At 46.1% G+C, this 25,070-nt stretch overlaps 1 protein-coding gene across 8 annotated transcripts in view; it reads right to left on the minus strand.

Moving 5' to 3' along the window:
* Positions 1-25,070, minus strand: part of EXOC2 (exocyst complex component 2) — a 142,848-nt gene that overhangs the window by 113,570 nt on the left and 4,208 nt on the right. For all 8 annotated transcript variants that reach the window (XR_012500855.1, XR_012500856.1, XR_012500853.1 and 5 more), the window contains one exon: positions 2,729-2,885. Coding sequence is in view for 3 of the 8 variants with exons in the window: in XM_074347970.1 (XP_074204071.1) it covers positions 2,729-2,846 (118 nt within the window). In the remaining 5 variants the exon portion in view is untranslated. The remainder of the gene's footprint in view (positions 1-2,728; positions 2,886-25,070) is intronic.

Raw genomic sequence — 25,070 nt, forward strand, 5'->3', positions numbered from 1 at the left:
GTTCCCTAAAATACCTATTACTATTTATTCATGTAAGGAATTTAGTTTTTCTAATGATAGCACTTAAAGGTTCCTTTAGGACTAAGTTTTCTGTTGGTTTTTTAAATGTGTAACGACATTAACACATTTTTAGATGCATTCATAATTCAAAATTATTTTTCCAAATGAGAATGTCTTGCTAGCTTTCCTGATAACCAATTTTTATTATGAAAAATTTAAGCAATTTAAGAGATTAAAAGCATCCCTGGAGCGCTCCATCTCCAAGGTGAGCGCCGGGGACACTTACTCGAATCATTCTTATGCACACGTAAATTAGACTCTGTTTTTTCCAGTGAATGGGAAACACCTTAATTTATGAACTGCTTAATTAGAGATGCTGGATATTCTGGTGTCACTCCAGGTCAATATATAACTTCTGTGAGACCCACGACGGCACACGCGGAAAAAGGACTTGTGACAACAGTTTATTCGAGTTGGAACTGCTGTCAAGAGTCCTCTGATTTAGTATCTGTTCTGCATTTTAACTTAAAAAAATTTATAATCACCATTTAATTTTAAACAGATTTAAGCAGATCATTTTAAATGTCATGGAAATGAAAGAAGATTGTAAGACCTATTTCTTAAGCGTGTTTTTGTTAAGTACTGAAAGCCATGAAATATGACATCTTGTTTTTAAAGTAACTTGTAGAATTCCAAATAAAGTGTTTTTATAGCGTTTTACTGGGCTAGTGTAGATGTCATCTGAGTTAAAAACACTTCAATTATTTAGTAGGTTAAGTTTGCTTTCTAAAAAAATGGTTTCTTGGCAATACAAGCAAGGCGAGAGCTGAACTAGCAGATTTACAAAAGTCACACACACTCAGCCAAACGAGAACAGCCCTGCCTGAGCCAAAGCCAGAGTGACGTCCACCCAGCGGCCAGCAGCCGTGTGCGGGGCTCCCTGTGGGGCAGAGCCTTCCTCCTAAGGGTTTTTCCCACTCTGGATAAAGAAAAATCTGGAATGAACTTTGTCAAAAAGCTGAGACATGAGATTAGTCACCAGGCATTAATCTTAGGAAGGCGGTCTTTCTCGTCTAACACGTCTGAGTTTTACTCACTGACACTAGGGTTGTTGCCACCCCTTGGCTCCTGCGAACACTACGGAAGTGCACACGGAGCTTTGAGGTAGTGACTTCATTTCCTTTGGATAGATACTCAGAAATAGGACTGCTGGATCATATGGGAATTCTATTTAAAGTTTTTTTAATGTTTTAATGGCTTTCAAAATTCTGTGGCAGATTTTTGGTTACTGCCATTAAGAAGTACTGATTTTAAAAACTAGTAACTTAAAACTGCCACCCTCACCCCTGCCACACACACAGTGGCCCAAAGAACAGTCTCCTTTATCACTGGCTTTTACCATAAAACTTGAATGGCCAGTAGAGGCAGACAGCTCTGAGGCCGCCCTGCACCACCAAGGAAGAGGCGGCACCAGGGACGGTGTCGTGTAGCCGTGTGGACTTCGGGGCGGGCTGGGGCCCTCGTCCACTGCTGTGGTGCCAGCACAGCAGCTGTCCGTCTCACGCCGGGTGAGGGTCAGCAGGGCAGCTCTGCAAACCCTGGGCTCTGCCGGGGGCCGTCTCAACAACGGCCGCGCCGCAGGTTTCAGCAGACCCTCCAGCTTCTTCCTGTCCAGCTCAGCGGACTCGCTCTGACCACCCGTCCTTCTCACGGGGTCTCTGGATGGCCAGACAGCCCCTGCCGACCAGGAGCAACGACACAAGAAAAACCTCCACCATGTACCAGTGGGTCGTGAGAACGTCTGAATGGGGATAAGTTAACGTGCGAAGTGAGCACAGACCCTCAGCAGCCACACAAGTGGCCCCCTTGCTGCGAGCCCACCTGCACGTCCTCACACGCAGCCGACCACACACTCCGCACAGTCTGCTCCCTGCGCTGAACCTGCCGGTACCTGAGCTGTTAAAAATCAAGGACAGGCTCCACGTTTGTCAGCTGGGCCAGAGCCTGCTCTAAGTCCTGGAGGAGGTGGAGCCAGGCCAGGTGAGAGCCACTGACAGACCAGGACCCTGAGATGGGGTTGGGAGAGTCTTTGTGCTTTTGTTGGGGGGGGGGGGTGCAAACCCACATCTAAAGCTCGCATGTGGTGCTGACTGGATGCACAGGATCCTACCGCTCACATCCTTGAGCTTAAAACGATGGAAAGCATAAACCGATCCTAAAACTACAATGCTGCTTGTTTACCATTGAGGGGGGAGGCTCACAAGAACCACGGGCGGCGTCAGTGCGCAGAGTCTGCACCCAGAGTCTGGAGCCCAGATTGGGTGGTGCCCCGGCACATGGGCGCCACGTGGACCAGCGGACAGTCTCCTCCAGGGGGAGAGAGTGCAGAGAGGAGCGCAGGACAGGCTCCGACAGAAACAGGACTAGCGGGGCGGGAAGAGCTGGGAGGCTGTTCCCATCCAGGCAGGGGAGGCCGGCACTGAGGGGTCCAGGCCAGTCTCAGCTGTGGGGAACTGTCTCAAGGTCCTGGTGAGACAGCACAGACAAGACTTGATAAAACAATGGTTTTAACACAACAATCAGAAAGCCAAACCATCCCTCCACTCCTGTTCAGATCACCCTGTAGAGACCACAGCAGTGTTTTCCCTGGTTCACTGGTTCAGAGCGGTGTCCCCGGCCTCGGCCGCCCACCACAGACGTGAATCCATGGGCCACAGCCCGCCCTTACCCAGGAGGTCAGTGGGGCCAGTCCCCAGGTTTTCTCCTCTAATCGTGACCTTCGTCCAAGGTATTCCCTCGTTGGGAGAGATGCCCGTCACCAGGGGGGGCTGCCGCAAGCGAGACATCGTGCCTTCGGGGAAACAAGGCCCAGCGCCACAAGCCACCTGTCAGAAGAGAAGGACAAGAGGATCAGCGCCACCTGCGAGAAGCGGACTGGAGACGCCAGGCCAGGCATCCGGCACCAAGACACAGGCGCGCTTGTCAGCACCCAGGCCGGGCTCTGGAGCTGCCGGGTAGCTCATCTGCCGATACCCCCGATCGTGAAGGTGACCAAGTACGCAGGTGAGCACCATGGTGGGACGTCTGGGATGGGCACCTTCGACGCGAGAACAGAGGGAGCCCGAGGTCACCCTGAGCCCCAGGCCACCACGGCCACACCCTAGGAACATGCTGGAAGCTGCCGCAGGGGGACACTCTCATCAGACTCATAAAGCTCACAGCACCCCCACGTTCCCACAGGCATACTAACTTCACCTTATTTGTGTACCTGACTTAGTACAGCAACTCTTAAGTGCTGAGGGTTAACCTCATTAGGATGTTACCAGCCCTGTCCACAGTGTTAGACCACGAACTGGATGAGCACGTGGCTTCCACTGAGTACCTTCAGAATCAAATTTTTAAGTAGAAATATTCTGGAAGACTTGTCTCCAGAAAAACAGCATGAAAATTTAGTAAGAAATTACCACTGACATTAATGTTACTGAAAGGATGATTAATAAAAACACCAGATGGCCAGCTACCCTTGACATGGTGGTTCTGATCATGACGAGGGTAGGACAGTTCTTCACAGGTTCAAAGACAAGAGACCCCATCCAGTTAATGTCTAGACCCCTCACCTGAAGAAACTGTAACCCAAAGACGGTAAGAGACTTTTTTCAAGGTCACACACTGATTAGATGTAAAAGAGGCCCTTGGCTTCCTGACTCCCGGGGCGAGCGCCGCTCTCCTCTCTAGGGTGCCCTGCATCTCATCAGCTCATCTGTGCATCTGACAGTCACATTCTGAGAACCTTAGCTGCTTCTTACACGACCGGGGCACTGGCTCATCCTGCTGTGAAACAGAACTGAAGTGAGAATACCTCTGGTCTCAAAAAAGGCAAAGCAAACAAAACAGAAACCAGGACAAGGCATTGTCAATTTACTCCCTATTTTCCAAATCCACTTTGAAGGCATTTACAGAAGATCATAATCTTACCTACGTTATCCTCAAAGTCTGTCCAAGTAAAACAGTAAAACGAAGTCGTGTCTGGTAATAGCAGGTAAATGTCTGGACCAACACCCACAGTCATGAATCAGGAAGTATGATCTACTTTCTTGTTGGTGACCGAAAAGCACACCTCTGCTCCAGACACACAGATCAGAAGCAGGTGAAAATCCAGCATTCGTCATGTTGGTCCACGTGCAAACGCAAGCGGCAAGTCCTCCCGGGGCAGCAGCCACTGCAGCCCCTGGGCGGCTCCCCAGGCATCTCAGGAAGACCAGGAAACCGCTTAGTTTGCAAACATAAGAACATCTACTTTTTACACAACAGCGTCCACAACACATATGGACGCACTCAGTAATTATTTCCGGAGTGAATTCTGGGAGGGACGTCTCTTTCTGACCCACCTCCAAGCAGGAACATCCTGCATTATAGATAATGTTTTTACATTTAAAATCACAAATAAAGGAAGTACTGTCTTATCACTCCCAGTGAAGAGCCTAAGGCTTACGAAAACAGAATTTAGTTTCTCAACATTTGCAGTTTCACAAACTCATGCCAAATTAGCAAGGATATTTTTAAAGGAAAACTTTCATCTATAGTTGTCATTAAGTGCCTACAGATTTCCCTCACAAAGATTTTCCAAATGCAATAAAGCAACAGTCTTTGAAATTCTGTCATAAGATCTTTCTTATATAAATACACTGAACAGAGGTTAACAAAAGTCTGACTTTTCTGCCATAAACCTGATTTATTTAATTAAAACAATATCCAGTCTTTACATTATACAACCATGTAAGATAATGAAGGAGGTAAGGAGTAAGAAGTGAATAAATCCACCCTAAAGTTACACACCACAAGCTAATTCTATCTTTTGAAAGCAGAAAGCCAGGGACAGGAGGTAAAGTAGCTGTTCTTACTCACGTAAGGAAATTACTACAGATACAGAATAAGCCACTTTCTAAAGGCAATACCCTCACCCAAGTACACTAATAAACCGGTTAAATGACACAAATGGACAAATGCTGAAGGCTGACAGCACTGGAGCACTGTATCGGGATTTTCACGTGTAAACACAGGGACACACAGGTAAACTGCAAACTACATACTGGCTCTCAGCCTAAGAACCATACTTCACACTTAAAACTCATTAGGCACCAAACAGGGTTATAGGTTTGTTCAAAAAGGAATCATACAGAAACCTGTTGTGATGCTACACACTAATACTGAACTATCAGAAAGAGAAAGAAAGAAACTAATCCTGTTTTAAAAAATCGCATCAAAAAGAATAAAATACCTAGGAACAAACTTAACCAAGGAGGTGAAGACCTATCCTCTGAAAACTATAAAGTACTGATGAAGGAAACTGAAGATACAAAGAAATGGAAAGCTATCCTGTGCTCTTGGACTGGAAAAATTAACACCGTTAAAATGTCTATACGACCCACAGCAATCCACAGATTTAATGTCATTCCTATCAAAATATCCATGACATTTTTCAGAACTAGAACAAACAATCCTAAAGTCTGTATGGAGCCACAAAGACCCCAAACAGCCAAAGCAATCTTGAGAAAGAAGAACAGAGCTGGAGGAATCATGCTCCCTGACTTCAGACTCTGCTCCAGGGCTACAGTCATCAAAACAGTGTGGTACTGGCACAAAAACCAGACACACAGACCAATGGAACAGAACACGGTTATCTAGAACCTCCCGCAAGACTACGTAATGGGGGAAAACACAGCCTCTTCGATAAATAGTTTCGGGAAAACTGGACAGTTACATGCAAAACAATGAAACTACACCATTTTCTCACATCATATGTAAAAGTAAACTCAAAATGGATTCAAGACCTAAAGGTAAGAAAACATAATACACTCTTTCACATCAGTCTTAGCAGTATTTTTTTGGATCTGTCTCCTCAGGCAAGGGAAACAAAAGCAAAAATAAATAAATGGGACTACATCAAACTGGAAAGCTTTTGCACAGCAAAGGAAACTATCATCAAGACAAAAAGGCAACCTACTGAATAGAAGATATTTGCAAATAATGTGTCAAATAAGGGGTTAATATCCAAAATATATTCACACAACTCAATATCAAAAACAAAGAAAAAACCCGATTGAAAAAACGGGCAGAGGACCTGAACAGGCATTTCCCCAAAGATGACATTCAGGTGGTCAACAGGTCCATGAAAAGATGCTTGGCATCACTAATCACTGGGTAAACACAAATTGAAACCACAACAAGACTTCACCTCACGCTGTCAGAATGACTATCATCAAAAAGACAAGAAGTAAGGGTTGGCAAGGATGTGGGAAAGAGGGAACCCTCGTGCACTGTTGCTGGCAATGTAAATTTGTGCAGCTGCTGTGAAAAACAGTATGGAGGTTCCTCAAAACAGGAAAACTAGAACTACCATATGATCCAACAGTTTCACTTCTCAACATACATCAAGAGATGAAGAGACAAAGAATGTGTAGTACACATATACAATGGAGTGCTACTCAGCCATCAAAAAGAATGCAATTTTACCATTTGCAATAACATGGATGACCTGAAGGGTATTATGCTTAGTGAAAAAGTCAGCCAAAGAAAGACAAATGCTGTGTGTTTTCACCGGTAAGTGGAATCTAAAAAAATAAAACAAATGAACAAATGTAACAAAACAAAAACAGACTCACAGAGAACTAGTGGTTACCAGTGGGGAGGGGCTGAGGGGACGGGTCAGATGGGGGAAGGGGATTAAGAGGTACAAACTGCTAGGTATAAACTAAATTAATTAGGATGTAGTATACAGTGCAGGAAATACATGCAATATTTTATAGTAATTTTACATGGAGAACAATCTATCAAAATATCAGATCACTATGGTGTACACCTGGAACCAATATAATATTGTATTAAAAAGGAATCATAACTCTGGCATGTCTCCAGACTCGTGACAATTTACCAAGAAATTTTCAGCTTCCTGGACCTGCATGCAGATAATGAGGACTAGGAAGACGCACAGGAATTCAGCAGGTAACAGAAGCTCGGCTGGTTTCTTTCGATATTGGTATGGCGTTGATATGTTTACACTGAATAAACATCTCCTTAACAGTGATCTTGTTTTTTCAGTAATGAAATTTTAAATATAGTACCATGTCATATAAACAACCAGTGCAGTTTTTAGCAAATTGTATTTAGTGGGAAAATAAAAGCTACACCGGAACACCGGGATCTGGGTGTAAGGGAGCACTTTAACTCTACGTTTGGTCAGCGATTTATTTCCTACAGATGCAGTGAGAACAGAGGCATAAGTGTTTGCCTGCTCTCAGCAGGGTTTCTCTAAAAGACAGCAACAGAAGCTGAAATAACTTCTAATCTTGACGCTTTGACTTTTTTAATGTAAGAATTACCATTCTGTGGCAAACAAATTCTCTCCTATCTACAAGAGCACAGGGCATTTTCACACAAGGACAATATGGCAATGACCTTCAAAAAGGTTTGGACTTTTCTTCATATAAATGTTATCTTTTTAGGGGGTGGAAGGCGGGAAGGGATAGACGGGATTTCAAAATTGTAGAATAGATAAACAAGATTATACTGTATAGCACAGGGAAATACGCAAGATCTTATGGTAGCTCACAGAGAAAAAAACGTGACAATGAATATATATATGTTCATGTATAACTGAAAAATTGTGCTCTACACTGGAATTTGACACAACACTGTAAAGTGATTATAAATCAATAAAAAATGTTAAAAAAAATAAAATAAATGTTATCTTTTTAGACAAGTAATAGATTCACATGGTAATCCAGATTTATTTCCATAAACCAAGTACATCCAAACTGTCAGTCTCTGAATTAAGCCTCTACAGGACAAGGTTAAAAACTTAACAGCTATAAAGAGTTTGGAGGCCCGGGCGCTAGGCTGGGCTCTGGCATTAACAACTAAAAGCCCTGGGCTAGTTTCACGCTCTCGGAAACAGGTTTCTCGTCTGTCAGTGAGGTGGCCGGATGACACTCCCTAAGGCTGTTTACAGTCCTTGACTCTGAGTCTGTCGGAGCAGACTTTCAACTTCAATTACTAATGCAAGACTACAGAAACTGCCCTCCCGAGCTTTTTACAGTTACACTAAACTATGATAAGAGTGTGTTGTTATTCATTTAGAAATTCTTGTATTTATTATAAAATACTTCTTAGTGCATCATTAGAAGAAGCTGAGTTTTTAAGACCTTGTATTTAGATGTTAGTGTATTAGATGGCCTACTTACTTTTGAAAATTATACATCAGGGACTAGAATACAAAGCTTTCATAGATATTTTAATGAATGGTTAAAAGTAAACCATTATAACAGTCGCCATAGATTAACATGCACAATTATTTATTTTCAAAGACAAACCATAGGTTTTTTTCATTTCCCCATTTTATTAAATATAGAGAAAAGGAGAAACGGAGGTGAACAGACAGACTGAGGGAAGGAAGGCGAGGAAAGGAGATGCAACCTTCAGGTTAAAAAGAGAGACTTTTACTACAGCTTAGAAATTCTCATTTAATTAATAAACCAAAGAAAAATGTGAAAAAGATATTAGAAACAAGCATAGTCAGTCACTGTTGTGGAATGGTACAGTAAAAAACAAATCTGCAGATTTTGTAATTTTCTGTGTTAAAGATTTGTCTGCATTTTTATCTTGCATCTATCTAAAGTCTACAAAATGCTACAAAAAAGGTCAGAAGATTTCAAAACGTTAAAAAGCAGCTTAAAAAATAAATCTGCACAGCTTTGAAAATATTCACCAAGCAACCGGGTATAACTCAGAAGTCAGAGAGTAAGTGGTTTCACAAAGCTTAAACTGTAACTCTGAGGTGGGTTAACATGTGTAACTTCAGGACGCTGCTTCTGAAAACAACCGTCCGCCCTCCTGTGCTGCAGCCCCCGGAGCGCTGACTCAGCACCTACTCAGGACAGAAAGAGGCGGGAGCCAGAGCCCACGTGGCCTGTGTCACTGTCCTGCGTTCCTTCCACAGCACCATGAATGGAATTCAGAAACCAGCAAAGCAAGATAAATGGGCAAAGTTAAGTATTTTATCACCAAATCTAGCAGCAAATTACTCATTACTGATGGAAATGTAGTCGTGGGAATTTACTGAGTCTGCAGAAACAAAGGCTGCCGAGTTATGGTTTGTCTTACTGCGCGAGCCGTTAAGGAAATAAAGCTCCATGAGAAGAGATGAACCTTCCCTCACAAGAGCTTCACTCACTGCACCAGTGCTCGACAAGCCCTCCCTCCTCGCTCAGCATGAGGAAGCAGCAAGAATTGTTTCGTAAATGGATAATGGAATACTGGGGGGACAGAAACTGGCATTACACAAAAGTCACTCATAAGAAGCATCTAGGTCCACACCGACCCATTTCCTCCAATTGTTGTGTGAAGAAGAAGCATTATCAGCGAACCTCACAAATAACCAATTCAAACTTTGCAGACAACAAACCTAAACCCATGAACACACACTAACGTATATTTTGACAAAACACACATCTTACTTAACAAAGACTGTGTAACGCACACAAATGAGAAACACCTTATACTTTCGGGTATCACACTGAGCTCTCTAAATTAAGAAAAATGCTTCAGAAAATGTTTATACTTCTTTAAAAAAAAAAGTGCTGCTCCCATTTTACACAGTAGCATTTTATAGTAAAATACTGATCCACTGTTCCAGGATTCAGAGTGGTATCTGATTTTGTTGCAATCTTTTTTCCTAAAAAAAGAGTTGAGGTAGAAAATCTTTTTCTTGCTGGCACCTTAAAAAGCAAGAAAAAACTGACAATTAAAAATAAACTATCCAATTCTTTTCACCAATGATTTTTAAGAAAAGCTTTGCAAGGGACAGGGCTCCATGAAAGGTACACCCGTGTCAGCTGGTGAGGGGGAGACTGTTCCAGTTCTGAAAAGACCACACGCTCATACAGAAGGTAAACCGAGGCCAAGGTGGCGGAGCAGGAAGGCCCTGCGCTCACCTCCTCCAGCGGGCACAGCTGCAGTGCAGCCACTCGCAGAGAAACCACTCACAGGAGAACCGGAAGATGAGCAGGACAGATCTGCTGCGACTGAAGACACAGAAACAGGCAACAGGAGTGCAGGTGTGCGGTCAGCCCCTCCCCACCAGGCGGGCGGCCCACAGACACCAGCGCGACCACGGCTGTAGAGGCGCTCCCCAAGGAGAAAGCGGTCTGAGCCCACACCGCTCCCCCGCCCAGGGGTCCTGCGCCGGAGGGCGAGCCGCAGGGAGGGCTGGGAGAGCCAGAGGGCCGTGGGAACAGACCGCGAGTGACCCTGTGCCCCGCATGCACACACGCTGCCGGACGACCCCCCAGCTGTCACCAGTCTCCTCGCGCTGCCTGCTGCTCCCGGCCCCCAGGAGACCTCACTTTTAACGTCAGACCTACTGACCTCCCCTGTGCTACTCCAGAGCCATGCATGCAAAGTCGTGTTTCTGGTACTTCAGTGCTGCTTTGTTTCTATAATTGCTTTACCAGTTTGGACTCTGCTTTGGAGTGCTGAGACAGGCAGCTGTCCACGGTACCGTCTCACTGAATAACCCGCTGTGCTCTCCACTCATCTGAAATGCCACTTTTCTCGTTTTGAGCCTGTTTCTGAACTCTCCATATTTCAGCCCCCTGATTATTTTGCACCTACAGCACAGTAACTAATTTCACATCACAGTTAAATATCTGATAGAATAATTAATTGTTAACAGTTCCCTTCGTCATCTTGCACAGACACTGGCCCAGGTGGACTCTGATATGTTTTATTTGACTCTAAACCGCATCCTACTAGAATCCTGATGGGAATCACCACAACCCTGACTTCCTCTATTCACACTTCTTTGTCTATCTCAACTGACTACAATGCAGGCTCCAGCAGAGAAGGGGTTTCTGTCTGCTCCGTACACTGCTGCACCCCAGAATTCAGAACAGTATCTGCATACAACTGATGCCGAATACACACTTGTTAAGAACAGACGTATCAGTTACACTGAATCTCTGGATAATTTCAGGATGTTTAAAATATCTGTAACATTGACTCTCCCCACTTACTCATTTTTTATGACTGTCAAGGACCTACTCAGCTCTATTCACAGGGGAAGTTCAAATAATTTATCTGAAACCAATCAACTTACTGAGTCTGTCTCGATTGAAATCACTTCCCAAAAGATCCTTTGTTTTCTCAGCAGAAAGTTTCACTTCCTTCAAACACTGTCATAAATTTGGCTCTTGCTCTGCAGTGCTGGGGTCACTTACTGTGACGGCCTTATTGCGTTTGCTGTGCCGGGGGACTCGCAGCCTCTGCCGGCGCGACGTGACTGTAACAGGCGACCCTCCAGGGCCGCGCTCCTCCACCCATTCTGCAGTACTGACCCACGAGGAGTGTTTTTATTCAGGTCTTTTTCCTGATCGCCCCAAAGAAACTGTAATGTCATAAACATGCTGTATGCTGTATTATGTACTACATGTTTACCTGTGCTTTATACATAAAGATTTTTGTCCCACAAGAGCTAATTTTCACTCATCATTTCTTCATTGCTCTAGCATTTCACCACTCAGATGCTTGCTACTGATGTTAGGTAGTTACGTTACAGAAATATCTTTGCTCTTAGTTTATTGAAACTCTGTTTTTCTTTTAATGAAGGTACTGAGGATTGAACCCAGGACCTTGTGCATGCTAAGTATGTGCTCTACCACTGAGCTATTATCCCTCCCCCGAAAGTCTATTTTTAAAATTAGAAATGAATTTCGAATTTTATCAAATACTTTTTCAACATCTTTCAAGATAAGTACTTTTTACATATTAATACAGTGAACTGAGATAATTTTCCTATTAATGAATAAGCCTATATTGCAGGAATAAACATTATTTGGTTCCATTTTAATAGTTCTCGAGGCGTTCCTAGACAGACCCAAACTTGCTAATATTTTATTTAGAAGCTCTGTATCTTTAATCTTATTTACAAATAGTCGGAAACTATCTTCTCTTTTACGTCTTTGCCTGTCTGTTGTAGTATCGAGCATATTATTGAGTATTTACTGCGTCCAGAGTGCTGTGCTGCCTTATAGAAAACATTTGAAGTTTCCCATACTTGTCTTCTTGTAACTGTTTCAACTGTATCGGAATATTCTCTTCCTCACAGGCCCCCTGTTACTGGCCTATAAAACCATCTCATTCTAGTCCCACATTGGGTATGATTATTTGGGGACTTCCTTAATGATTACGGGTCCATATTTTATAAATCTTCGTAAGACAAGTTTAGTACATTTTTCAGAACATCAGATATTTCATTCTGATTTTTAAATTTAATTTCATACCACTTTCCCCCATAGCTATGGCTTTATCATTTTCATTGTCTTGAGTATCTGTACGTGTCTTTTCCACGGCTAGACTTGTGGACACTTTGTTTTCAATGATCTTTCGTAGTAGCAGTCCTTGATGTAAGCCGCGAATCCTCCCTTCCTTTTTCAGGAGTGGCGTTAGCTCATCATTACTGACAGCTCCTACACGTCTGAATTGCTCTTCCCTGCATTTCATTTTGCCTCCCTCCTTCTGTCTGGATCCAGCACTTAGTTCGTTTGTTCCAATCATCCACGTTCAACAACAACATTTAAAGCCACTACTCTCCCCACCTAGAGCTCTGGTCGTTTACCATGGATTCTGATACACAGCGGACTGTTCATTTACAATGACCTGTAGCTGCACTTTTGATTGCTTGTCTGACCCAAGCAAGATTAACTCCAGAGCTTTAAAGAACTCCACAGCTAACAGTCGGTTGTTGAACTTTTCCTTAATTCTGGTTTTTACTTACTTCACTCTTACGCCTGTTTACCTGTTTTGGTCAGAGAATGTGGTCTGTAAATGTCCTACTTTGGAGAACTTACTGAGGTTTCTTTTGCAGAAGTCCTTCATTTTACTTAGAGAGCTTCCCTGGTGCATATTTTAGATCGGGAGTTGGCAAATTACAGCAATGGAGAAATACTGTCTGCCACCTGCTTTTGTAAATTAAGTTTTATTGGAACAGCCACATGAATTCATTTCTGTGTCGTGGTGGCTGCTTTCTTGCCACAGTAGCAGAGTTGAGTAGTTGCAACAGAGACCTTAGGGCCAAATAAGCCTGAATTATTCAACCCCTGTTAGTGCGGCAGGTCAGCATGCTCTCCCAGCACCATCCTAACCTAAACACTGGCAGCCAGAATTCCTGGATTCCCAGATACATGGCAAGGCTCCTCTTGTTTCTAGCGCTGGTCTTCTCCTCACAGTGACTGGAACGTATCAGAAACTACGAGAGAAAGTCAAACCACTGCAGAGACGACAGCACCTTCACCCTGGGAGTCAGCCTCCAGTCGCGGCTTACACTCACAACGAGAACGTCAAAGCCACTTCAGGACCCCTTTCAGAAATCAGGTCTATTAAATCAGTGTCACTGCACAGAACTGAGAGACTGGTGCTTTGCCTTTTTTTTTTTTTTTAAGCACTTTACAAATTTTTTTTTTCTTTATGGACTTTTTCTGAATAGTTTTAGGTTTACAAAAAAATTGATTGGTACAGAATTCCCATATACCCCTCAGCCCCGCCACAACAGTTTCTTACTAACATCTTGCATTACTGATACGTTTGTTACGACTGATAAGCCAATACTGGAACATTAACTAAATCCCACAGTTTACATTAGGATTCACTCTGTGTTGTACAGTCTATGAGTTCTGACAAGTGTACAGTTACGTGTATTCACCATTTCGTATCAAACAGAATGGCTTCACTGCCTTAAAGATCCCATTTCCCCTTCTCTCTCAGCATAACAATTACACTTCCCAAACTTTTCCAGTGGTTGCCCAGTTTGCACTGCACACGCACTAACCCAAGCTGACTTTCTAGTAACACTGTGCAGCTTCACAGGTAGTGGGGGTGCCTTGGAGAATTCCCAGTGCCACTTCCCACCTTTGCAACAAGCTGCCATTCATTTCAATTACTTATGAGATGTAATCGCCAAATACTTTGCTACTATTACTATTCTGAACAAACCGCTGTCTGTTAGAGCAATTAAGAAAATTAAGAAGACTTGTATTTTATCTCCATTTATCCCTTTCTAATGCTCCTTTCATTATGTAAATCAGAGTTTCTGACCTGTCTCACCTTTCTTGCTGAAGAATTTTTTATTATTTCTTGCAAGGCAAATTTATTGGAGACAAATGCCTCCAATTTTTGTCTGAAAAAGTATTTCTTATTCACTTATGAAGAATAATTTAGTTTGTACACAGAATTCTATGTTGATTATTTTCCTTTCAATACTTCAAATATTTTACTTTCTCTTGCTTGTGTGGTTACTGAAAAGAAACCCAGTTTAACTCTTACCCTTGGTCCCCTACAGGTTAGGGTAACCTTCAGCTACCATGGCAGGAATCTTCTACACTGTGCTTGCCTGTAATAGTACATGGAAAGCAACCTAACTTAAAAACCACGGCTCCCAGGCAGCGTCAGGTATGACCAGGAATCACTGCTCTGCGCTCACTCCTGGCTGCTGCTTCACAGCCTTCCTGCTGACGTCGCTCAGCGGACGCCAGACTCTCGCTGGTTATTAAACTCGCCTGCCAGTCTCGGGCATGTGCCCCAACTCTCCTCCTCCTGCAGTCTGTCCCTCCGACTGTCATGCTGCCTCTGCACACACGTGGCTCTCCGCACCCCCTCCCGTCCCCATTTTGCCTGATGGCTCCTGAGCACTCCTCCGCGACAGGAGCCAGGCACTCTGCGTGCCCAGGCCACCCTGCACACCCTACTTCAGCAGGGAACCCACAGTTTCCTGGGACCCACAAGGCAGGACTCCTCAGCTGCGGCACAGAGTCTGGACAGGGTTGTTCTCTGCCCCGAGGGATGTCCTGTGTGTTTCCTGAACAGCATATCTGGCCTCTACCCACAGGATGCAGGAGCACAGCCCCACCTGAGATGCTCGTGAAAATGTCGGGGGCGAGGGGAGGATTAGAACAGAGACCAGAGATCTGGCTGCTTGTGATAGGACCACCTCCCCAGGGAGACCGAGAGTGGAGCGGCGCAGATCCCGGCAGGACGCCCGCTCCTCTTGCACCTCACACCTCAGCCTCCCACCTCCATCCTTCTTGACACTATGTCTGATTTCGAAACCAGCGGCCACAGGAAGAAGCCTGACTACTGTTCGTCCCACAGTCCTTCATTTGCACGCCTCCCCCGCCCCCGTCCTGATCTCCACCTCAGACAAGAGCAAGCTGACTCTGAGGGTGCGCTTTTAATTCCGACAGGTTTTCACTCTGGCTTCTGAAGTCGCCCTCTAGGTCCAGACAGGTTAGGTGTCAAGTAACGACCAAAAGGAAAACATACACAAGCTCCAGAGAGCAGTTCCCGGCTGCCCCTTGAATCCAGAACGGGGGACAGGGCATTGTCATCACTCCTCACACTGCTCTGCGGGGCTCAGAGAGCAACGGAGCCATCAGGCCCCAGACGGCACGTTAAGCAGAGGCGTCACACTGGTCATGACCCACGTGTGAGCAGCCACGCTTGAATCACTGTGTCTGAACAGCCACCTCTAGGGCCAAATGAGTTTTTACTGCCAGGACAATTCCACAACAGGTGGTTCTAAATGAGTGATTAAGACTGCTGGTATGATTACTTCCTTTTCTTTCCATCATTCCATAAAAAAACAAAGCAAAACAAAACAAACAAAACACAAAAAGGACATTTGTTTGACCTTAGGAGTGAGTGAGTGATTGATTCTTTCAGCTGGCTAGCATCTGGGCCATGTTCCCTCTGAAGAACTCGCGTACCCTGAAAAAAGAAATGACCTTGTACAAAACGTGAACCGCGAAGTGCGTCTAGCGCCCGGTGCAGGGAAAAAGGAACGTCTCCAAAACACAGCAGCAGCTTGAAAAGCAAGCGGGAGCAGGGGCTGGGGACACGGAGGCGCTCTCTCACACTCTCCAGGTCAAGCTTCTGCCGCACTTATCACCGCCCCACTGATCTCCTCACTCTGCTGCTAACCACCGAAGCCACGATGCAGAGTCCGGTCCTCGTGTTAACCACGCTTTCATAGTCTGTATTTTGTGATGCTTTGACATTTGGGGGCCTAGCAGATCAGGAAAAGAACTGCCTTTCTGAGAATTAGCTAGTTTCCAGAGACGGCAAACAACCTGCCTGAGAGCAAACCAGATATCCTGAGTCCAAACCCACCGTTATCAGGCTCCTCGGCCCTGGACACCGTGCCCCTGCCCTGCACACCCCAAGAGCAGATACCAGATGCCCCCCGACACTGTCCTGCACCCCACAGCCAACAGCTGGAAGGGTAAGATTCACACTAAGGCAGTCTGGCATGCAGGCACACACACGCACACACACTGCTGTCCCTCATATATGAAAAACGGCACCCAAAAAAGGCTGGTTTTCAGAAGTGCTGACGAGCTAGGCTCTCAGCCTAGCTCTGCAGCGTGGCCACGGACCTGCCCCGAGAGATGCTGGCTGGCATTACGACACCACCGATGGTCTCCATCCACACAAAGCAAACCCACTCACTTCAGTCAGCAACCAACTTGCTCAGCTAGAAAGATACAAATTGCTGAAAAGCCAGTGAACTAGGAGTCAGAAGACATTCCGATCCTGACTACACGATTTATTCCGGTCCTATCGATCTCTCAAGTTTTCTCCCGTCAAGTGGGAACAAAGCCAGCTTCACGGGCACACTGAACTGAGGGCATTAAAGGAAACCACGTACGCCAAAGGTCGTGCACACCTCACAGCCCCACATGAGAAACACGGCCCTGCTCCCGAGTATGTCAAAGCAAGTGCAAGTGAGCGTGGGGGCCGACAAGAACCCTCCCCGGAGGATGGCTTTGACCTGTCCTTGGGACAGAGGAGACGTCAGCAAGGGAGAAAAGAGAAAACTACAGAACCTCTGCTGCATAATCTGGGTAAGAAAGACCCAAGAAGCAGGGAGAGGGCTGGACACAGTCCTGCAACCTTAAGCCACCGTGGTCTCTCAGGAACAAGGGTGGGCCAGCTCCACGGCGAGTGGGGAGCAACTCCTTTCAAAGCCACAGCGCCGACCCTCACAGGGTGACAGGAAACCAAGTGCTCACTATGATATACACTCTGGGCAGCTGACCATTAAGTTAGCATCCTTCTAAACGAACTACTGCTTTATATTCCTGCCTCTTAATTTTTAACATATTAACTCCAATTCCCAAAATGCTTCAGTTACAGTCCAAAGCATAATTTTCTTGCTTACATTACTTCTAACATCTATACTGTTGAAGAATTCTTGGTTATTTAGAAAGATGAATATAATTTTAATTAAACCAAAAAAACCCAAAAGAACATAAAAGTATGTATGTCACAGCTGTGGAGGCAGGAGGAGCACGCACACTCGGAGCTGGAGAAACAATCCCAGCGTGAACACACAGTAAGGAAAGGTACGCCTTCTACAGGTTAATAAATGAGAGGCCACAAATCTAAAAGCCACGCAGGAAATGCAGCTGGAGAAAACACTCAGAATGATAAAACATAAATAACTTTATTATATAAACAACACGTAAAAATCAGTAAGAAAAAACTCAGCCCCCAAAAAAGAGAAAGGCAAGTGGACAATTCACAATGGAGGAAATGCAGCCAATAAATAAATAGGTGCAAAAAATTCAACCTCACAGAAATGCAGATTAGAGAGCTGACCCATTAACTACGAAGAGACACATCCACAAGCAGAAGGCTCCCCGGTGTCCACCGAATGTGAGTGCAGTGCAGGCAGGGGTGCAGACCATTCCAACTCTCCAGAAAACAGCAACCTGGCAACACATGTCACAGCCTCACACATGCCTGTATCTTCGGACTCGAAGCACATTCTCAAAAGGTGAACAACGAATACGATGATCCAAACCCCGGGGACTGCTGTCAGGCATGAAAAGTTCCACAACTGCAGTGATTTATTACAGCAAAAGGGAAAAACACAGGCATCTCAGACAACTAGAAAATGACTTAAGTAAAATGTGAAAGTCCAGGCAAGGAAATGCTACGAAAAGTATGTAAGACCAGAGAACACTTCAAAAAGTCGGTAGGGGAAAAAAAAAGACATGTGTGTGTGCGCATATACACACACATATATTAAGCTACCCATTTAGCATTTTAGAATACTTAACTCCAGGAATTTCTATAAATGTACAATTATCTTATACGTATATTATGTATACTTATATCTAAACACACACACACATATAAACACGTGACACAACATTCTATGGACAGCATCCCCAGGACACCCTCCTGACCACGTCGGGCTAAAGCTGCAGCCCACACATCAAGTGGACAGGAGTCTCCCTCAAAGAGAAAAGCCTGCCCAGAGCACAGAACACCTCCCGAGCACAGAAAGTTTCTAGTGTGCAGGTGAGCGTGGTCCTGCACGCGAAGGCCTGTGGTCTGGGCTGCACTGGGTAGCCACCATCCTCCAGCAGCGATGCCAGGTGAGCACCGATGTCACTCCTGCCTCCAGGGCCAAGCACAGCCTAAGGTCCAGCTGCGGGAGACCAGGCCAAGCACCTCTGCCAGCTGTGTCTGAAGGGAGGCAGCTTCCTTCCATCCAAAGCCTAGAAAGGCCCCCAAACCTGGCAAGAAATGACAGGCTCCGGTCTCATGCGACGGATCCGGTGGAAATTCAAGCTGTGGGCTGGTAATTTACATAAGCATTTTCAGCTTTTGCAAATAAAAAAAGTAATTCCCCTCTTAAAAAATTATATAATTTATAAATGCATTATTATATAATTTTATATTTTGAGTATAGAAAAGTAAGCATTCTAAAGCCCTCGCTAAGTGGTCTCACTAATAATGGTAGGACGATCAGAGATTAAACAGCCTGTCCAAGGTCACAGTCAAGCAGGTGGCAGAGTTACAGTTCAAAACCAGGCCTCAGATCCATGCTACTCTGATTCTCCATGTATTTTTTTTTTCATTATGGACATTTTAAACATACAAAGAAGGAGAGAGACTAGCATCACGAACCTCCATGTTCCCATTTTGTCTCTCTTGCAACTACATCTCCTCAACACACTTTTTTACACACGTTTTTGAGGGAGTACTTTACAGTAAACTGGAGACAACACACCATTTCATCTGAAATATTTCAGTCTGTATCTCTACAAAGGACTCTGTACCCAGACTGTCTCAAAAGTTATTTGCACAGTTGGTGTGTCAGAATCAGGATCCAATCAAAGCTCCCAAAGAAGGAAGGGAAGGAGAAGAGAAAAACACCTGATGTATTTGCATGATGAACAGGGAGAAAGGCTGAGGACAGGGACCGGAGGTTATCATCCTGGGAGAACAGCCCTGGAGAGGGGACAGGGACAGGGAGGTCGTGTTCTGCATACACACACACAGGGCGCATGCATGTAAGTCTCTGAGATGCAGTCAGGCCTCGGGCTGCACAGAACAGCCAGGCCCAGAGCAAGGCACGGGCAGCCCCGTGTCCTCAGGAGCAATGACCACGTGACATTTCCTCCTGGCGTCTCTGGACATGCCCACCTCCCCTGCAAGTCAACTGTCGCAGGAAAAGGGTTACAACAAGTCACATCCTCTCCATTAAGGGAAAGAAGGAGCAGGAGAAAAGAGCTGACCAAGGTACGCTGGTCAGGCCTGAATCACACTGTCCTCCATCCTCCAGCACCCAGCCCAGCGGCAGAGCAAAGGGGTCCTGGGCAGAGTGGTGCTGGGACGGACAGACCCCGGAACACGTGGCTCCCGCGGTCTCTTCCTCTGGCTCTTCCAGGACAGCAGCAAACCTCAGGCCACGTGCAACTCCAGCCATGAGACACTGCTGAGAGGTGGCCTCTGAGCGGGGTGTCAGCTCGATGTGTCCTACCACAGGACAGAAGCCATTCCTTGACCCTATACACAACCCATGCCTGTTTTTTAAACAATAAATCTGTGCCACAAAGGAAACGGCTGAAAACGACCACAGAAACAGCCCTCTAACCAGACCCTAGAGGCCTGCTAGACCCTGGGACTGCCCTTCTGCACACTGAGCACACGGGTCACCGCTCTCAGCACAGAACAGGATCAGAGGCGCATCCACGTCATCAACCAAGGCCTGCGCAGAAAAACTCCTCAGTGTGGGCTGCCTCTGGGAGACAGCAGGTCAGGTTCAAATGTGGCCTCCAACTGTAAGGCCCGAGGGGTGAAAAGTCTGCTGCTCTATTACCACTTCCATACAGAATTACCTGAAAGTCAGAAATCCAGTGTGTAGGGTCAGATCTTTAATATTGTGTCCCCCTTCCCCCAAAACTATTTTAAATGTTAGACCAAATGAATTTTACCCCTCACAAACATTTGCATTAAAAAACACTTATTTTCCAACCATCTTTTGTTTCTATAAAAATCAGGCCAAAACTGATGTAGGTTTGATTTTTCAATTTAAAAAATCCACACATAAAAAAGGGAGGAGCAGAACTGAGAATCCACAAAACACTTCCACCTCTTCAGTTCTAAACAATGTGAAGTCCAAACAAAGACACTGATTTTCCCCTTAGCCTTGAAGATGAAGCTGTCCTCGACAGAAGAGCCAGGAGAGGCTACTTTCAAGGACGCAGCAAGGGCACTGTGGCCCTTGCATCTGAGGCAGTCCCCACTCCCGTCCCGGCCTCCCTGCCCACGGCTCCGTCTTGGAGGCCTCAGCCCCGTACAGGGATGGAGGGACTGGGTTCCTCAGGGCTGATCCACTGCAAGTCAAACAACGGGTGAGCAGCGACCCTGACGACACTGTGCTGGGGGCAGACCGAGGTGCACACGTGGCTCTCGTATCAAAGATGAGCCTAGAGCCTCTCACAGCCTGTGAAATATTTCCGAGTTTCCAAAACATGAGCTCAATATTATTCACAATGATCACTTGACTATAACCACTGTTCATCAATGTTTTATCTCTACATATACACAATTTTCATGCCAGGAAATGACAAGGAGTACACACTTCGTCCTAATCAACATACGAGGTTACGTGTTGTGTGATCTGCCCATGCAGAAGTCATGACAGGTAAACCCACAGAGACAGTGAGCCGCTGAGCGGGAGGGGCGGGAGAGGGCTGACGGCGGTGGGCGACGAACACGCTGCAGGATCAGACAGCGGCGGTGGGCGCGCAACCCCTGAGCAGACTACCGGCGCTTCGCAATTCCCGGGGGCACTAGGCCGTCACTGTCACCACAAACACAGGAGCCCCAAAAATGGACACCAGAGGACACACAAGATGACATTTTTTTAAAAGGCATTTGGCACTACTAGGCCCCAAGTCTTCTGATGCGAGATCGAATGAAAGGAAGGAAAGCCAGGGCCAGGCCTGGAAGAGCAGGTTTCACATTCCCAGGGTGGGAACCGAGCTCGTTTACTGAAACTCAGGGTTAGAGTGAGCAGGAAAAGCAGAAGTGCAGTCAGCCACCTACATCAGCCCCTCTGGAAACAGAGCCTTTCCCGTCCTGAGGAGGCACCAGCCACACAGCCTCCATCCCAGCAGGACTGCGGGAGGACAGGGGGAGGAGGTGCAAACAGCACGCTCACTTATTTCAGTCTTCAACCATCTCAACAGGAATGTTCCTGAATGAGAGAGGAACAAAATCAAGAAGCTACTGCTAAGCTATTTATAATGAAAGAACTAGAAAAAGAGATTGTCCTCAATTTATACTATTGCATAAAAACAAAGCTTCATTTGCCATGTTAAAAAAAAAATCAACTGAGTAAATTTAAAGATCTGATTGGCTTTATTCAGTGACTCCTGAATGTCAAATCTATTAAGGAGAAAGGAGCTCTAAGGAGTGAACTTCTGCAGAAGGGGCTGCGTGAAGCTGCTGCCAGCACAGAGCTGCTCCAGGCAAGGTGACCTTCATCCGCGGTGGGGACAGCAGCGACTGCCTCACCATCCTGACCAGGTTAAGTCCAGACTGCCAGGTTAGGACCCCACTCCTGGGAAAGCCTGAGGCCGCAGCTCCATGAGGTACTGGAGTCTCAGCTGGAGACACAGGCCTGCGCGGGGCTGCTGTGTCTTTTTTTGAGTCTCAACTTGTCAGATCCTTATGATGGGACAAATGCAGCGACTACAGTGAACAGGCGAGCCTAAATCAACGGTGATTTTCAAAACTGTCAGCTTAAAGTGGTTAATTTTATTTAAATTGTTAAACAAGACAGGATGTCGCTTAACTCCCAGATTCTTTGACACGAGCAGAGCTGGACTGATTTGTCCCAATTTTTGTATAGCGGCTTTCCCAATCGCTAAAAATGCATCAACTCGGTCACTTGCCTTAGAATTTCTGCTTTACTTCTGCAGCTCTACCTCAAAGAAACTTCAAGGCCCAGTATCTCCACAGCAGTGCCACCAGCATTTCTCAGCCGCCGCCGGCGGGGGGTGGGGGGAGGGGGGGCAGGCGCAGCGCTGAGGCTGAGCCCAGCTGGGAGGGGTTGAAGCTGCTCCCAGGAGTCAGGAGCAGGAGGAACTCTGGGCGCAGTCCCGGCATCCGAACTAAATTAAGTAAACAGTCGAGGTCTCTCCCTCCGCCCTGCTAGCCGCCTCTGGCTCAGGGAGACCACACACTCAGACCACACAGAGCCAGCCCGACTCGCACGCAACACCGGCCAGCTGTCACTGGGGGGGACGGGGGTGGGGGGCCCGGAAAGGGCGAGCAGGGCAGACAGTGACCTGCGCCCTCCCCAGGGAACTTGTTGGTCCTGGACTTGTGTGGCCTTGACCTGCACTCCCCCAACCAACTTAGAGCTGATGAAGGATTAACAACGCACCCATTTAACATCAATTAACCTCCGATCCATCACAGGTCAAAAGAGAAAATCACCATTATAAGAGCATTTCATTAAAATAAAGACAGACACATTTTCCTATAATTCATAAAATATACTTACATAAATGCATTTTCTTTTAGATTTATATATGTTGGTTTTAACCAACCTGCCTCTTTTTCTTTAATGAAACACACGGCATGAAAGTAAAGTGTTTCTGTAACAGAGGTCAAAAAAAATTTAATTTTATAATTTTCCCGTATTTCACTGTGGCACAATCTTTAACACCCGAAAGATTTACCAGTAGAATGAAAGACAGTAAATTTTTCTTAACATAACTTCAGACTGAAAATACACAGGGAAAAATAACTAGTAGCAGTATTGGGGGAAAACACTGTTTTAGAAGGATTAAACCACAATCTTTTACTATTTAGTAAGCAAGAGTTTTGCTGATTTGAATAGCAGACAAGAAATCTGAACAAAACCAGTGATCAGTTGGTCCTCCTTTGTCAGGTACCCAGAGGCTCAGCTCAGCTAAAGGCATAAGGCAAGGAGGTGGAAAATCAGAAGCCCCGACTCACTGGAGACTTGGAGAACCTTCTGCAAACAAGCCGAGGAAGCCTCCTGACGCTGAAGCACTACTTCCCTCGATCAGAAGAGTGAGCATTTCCCCCAAAGAACACCAAATAATAGTGATGACAAATTCCTCAGCCCCACCCCACCCCCAGCTACTCAAAGGGGCATCTCCAGGGAGCAAGTCAGAGAGGCGGCATCGGCAGGGCCCAGCTCGACCCCACGACCGAGACCCTACACACAGCTCAGCACCCCCGAGAATCCAAGCCGCCCCGGAAAAACCTGGCGGCGGCGCTGCCTAGTGAGTCTCAAAAATAAAATTACACACTCTCAGGCCACCCAGCAACAGAACAGAACCGCAGAATTCACCACACCTTCCCTGAGACCCTTTAACCCAACCTAGGCCACACCTGCCCCTAGGGCCGGGGGTGGGGCTGGGCCGGCCCCACAGGGAGCCACAGACTCGGGGGAGTCTCAGAGAAGGGTGATTCACCTACTTCCATTCTCTGCAAACCCTACTTTTCCTGAGCAGGGTGGAGGTCGAGTTCTGTCAGCACCACACACACAGGGCCATAAACTCTTCTGTCCAGTTTCCTAAATTAATCATCCTACTCCTGCTCCATCTCAAAATCATGGTTAACAGAAATGTTGCCCTCCTCGGCTCTGAGAGAAGCCATGGGGTACCCGCTGCACTACGGGGACTCCCTGGGTCCCGGGAGGGCTGTGTGCAGAGAGGAGGGCTGCGCGGACAAGAGGCGCTCCCTCAGACCTCGTCCCACCCACAAACAAGGTATGACTGAAACACACTCTCTTTTCAAATGAAAGCACAAGTATGTACGTTTTAATTCACTTGGGAAAAAATTCCAATGACTTTAAAAATATAACTGATAAATGGCACTTAAAATTTGTTTTTTTGCTTTGCTTTGTTTTTTTGATGAGAGAAAAAACCTTCACTCCTGCTCCAATGTCTGGAGGTACAGGATCAAAGGGCAGCCGGCAGAGAAGACTCGGAGGGAGGGGACAGCACGAGGGGGAGCTGAACACCCGGCCTGCGGAGCTCCCGCAGCTGCGCTGTCCCTCACGTCCTCATTACCCAGCTGACTCTTAAAACGAGCACTGGGTTCACCTTAACTAGAACAGCTCATTAAGACTCTCCTCCTTTACTTCCCAGGAATCACGAAATCTTCTGCCTCTCAGGCTAAGTCTCTTCCTAAAGGACAATGACTTCATCACATTTCAAGACAAAAGCTGAGGGTCCAGAGCTGGCCAGGGTCTAACCTGTGCCACTCGACACTGATGACGTATCACAAGTGAAACCGAGCAGTGTGAATCCGTCCCCGCCACGACCTCTGGAAAAGAAGCGTAAAGACAAAAGCCTCAAGGAAGACGCCCGCCCCACAGCAGGGAGCGTCCTCCCGTGAAAGAGCAGCCTCATCGTCCATCCGCCCACGGCCAGTTGTCCCTGGTCCCTACCGACTCCTCTTCACCGGATCCACACTGGGCGGGCAGACAAAGCACAACTTCTCGATATGGTAGGAAACGTAATTTTTCAGGGGGAAAGAATGTCTGGGGTTTTCTTTTTCCAGAAAGACAGATCCCCTGGGCAATACTGAAAAAGTCATTATCAAGTAAAACCAATTTCTACTTTTGTTTAGTCAGCCCAGAAGACTTGGGATATATACACAGAGATTGGTCACTCGTC

Source organism: Camelus bactrianus, chromosome 20, assembly GCF_048773025.1.
Source record: "Camelus bactrianus isolate YW-2024 breed Bactrian camel chromosome 20, ASM4877302v1, whole genome shotgun sequence".
Classification (NCBI taxonomy): Eukaryota; Metazoa; Chordata; class Mammalia; order Artiodactyla; family Camelidae; genus Camelus; species Camelus bactrianus.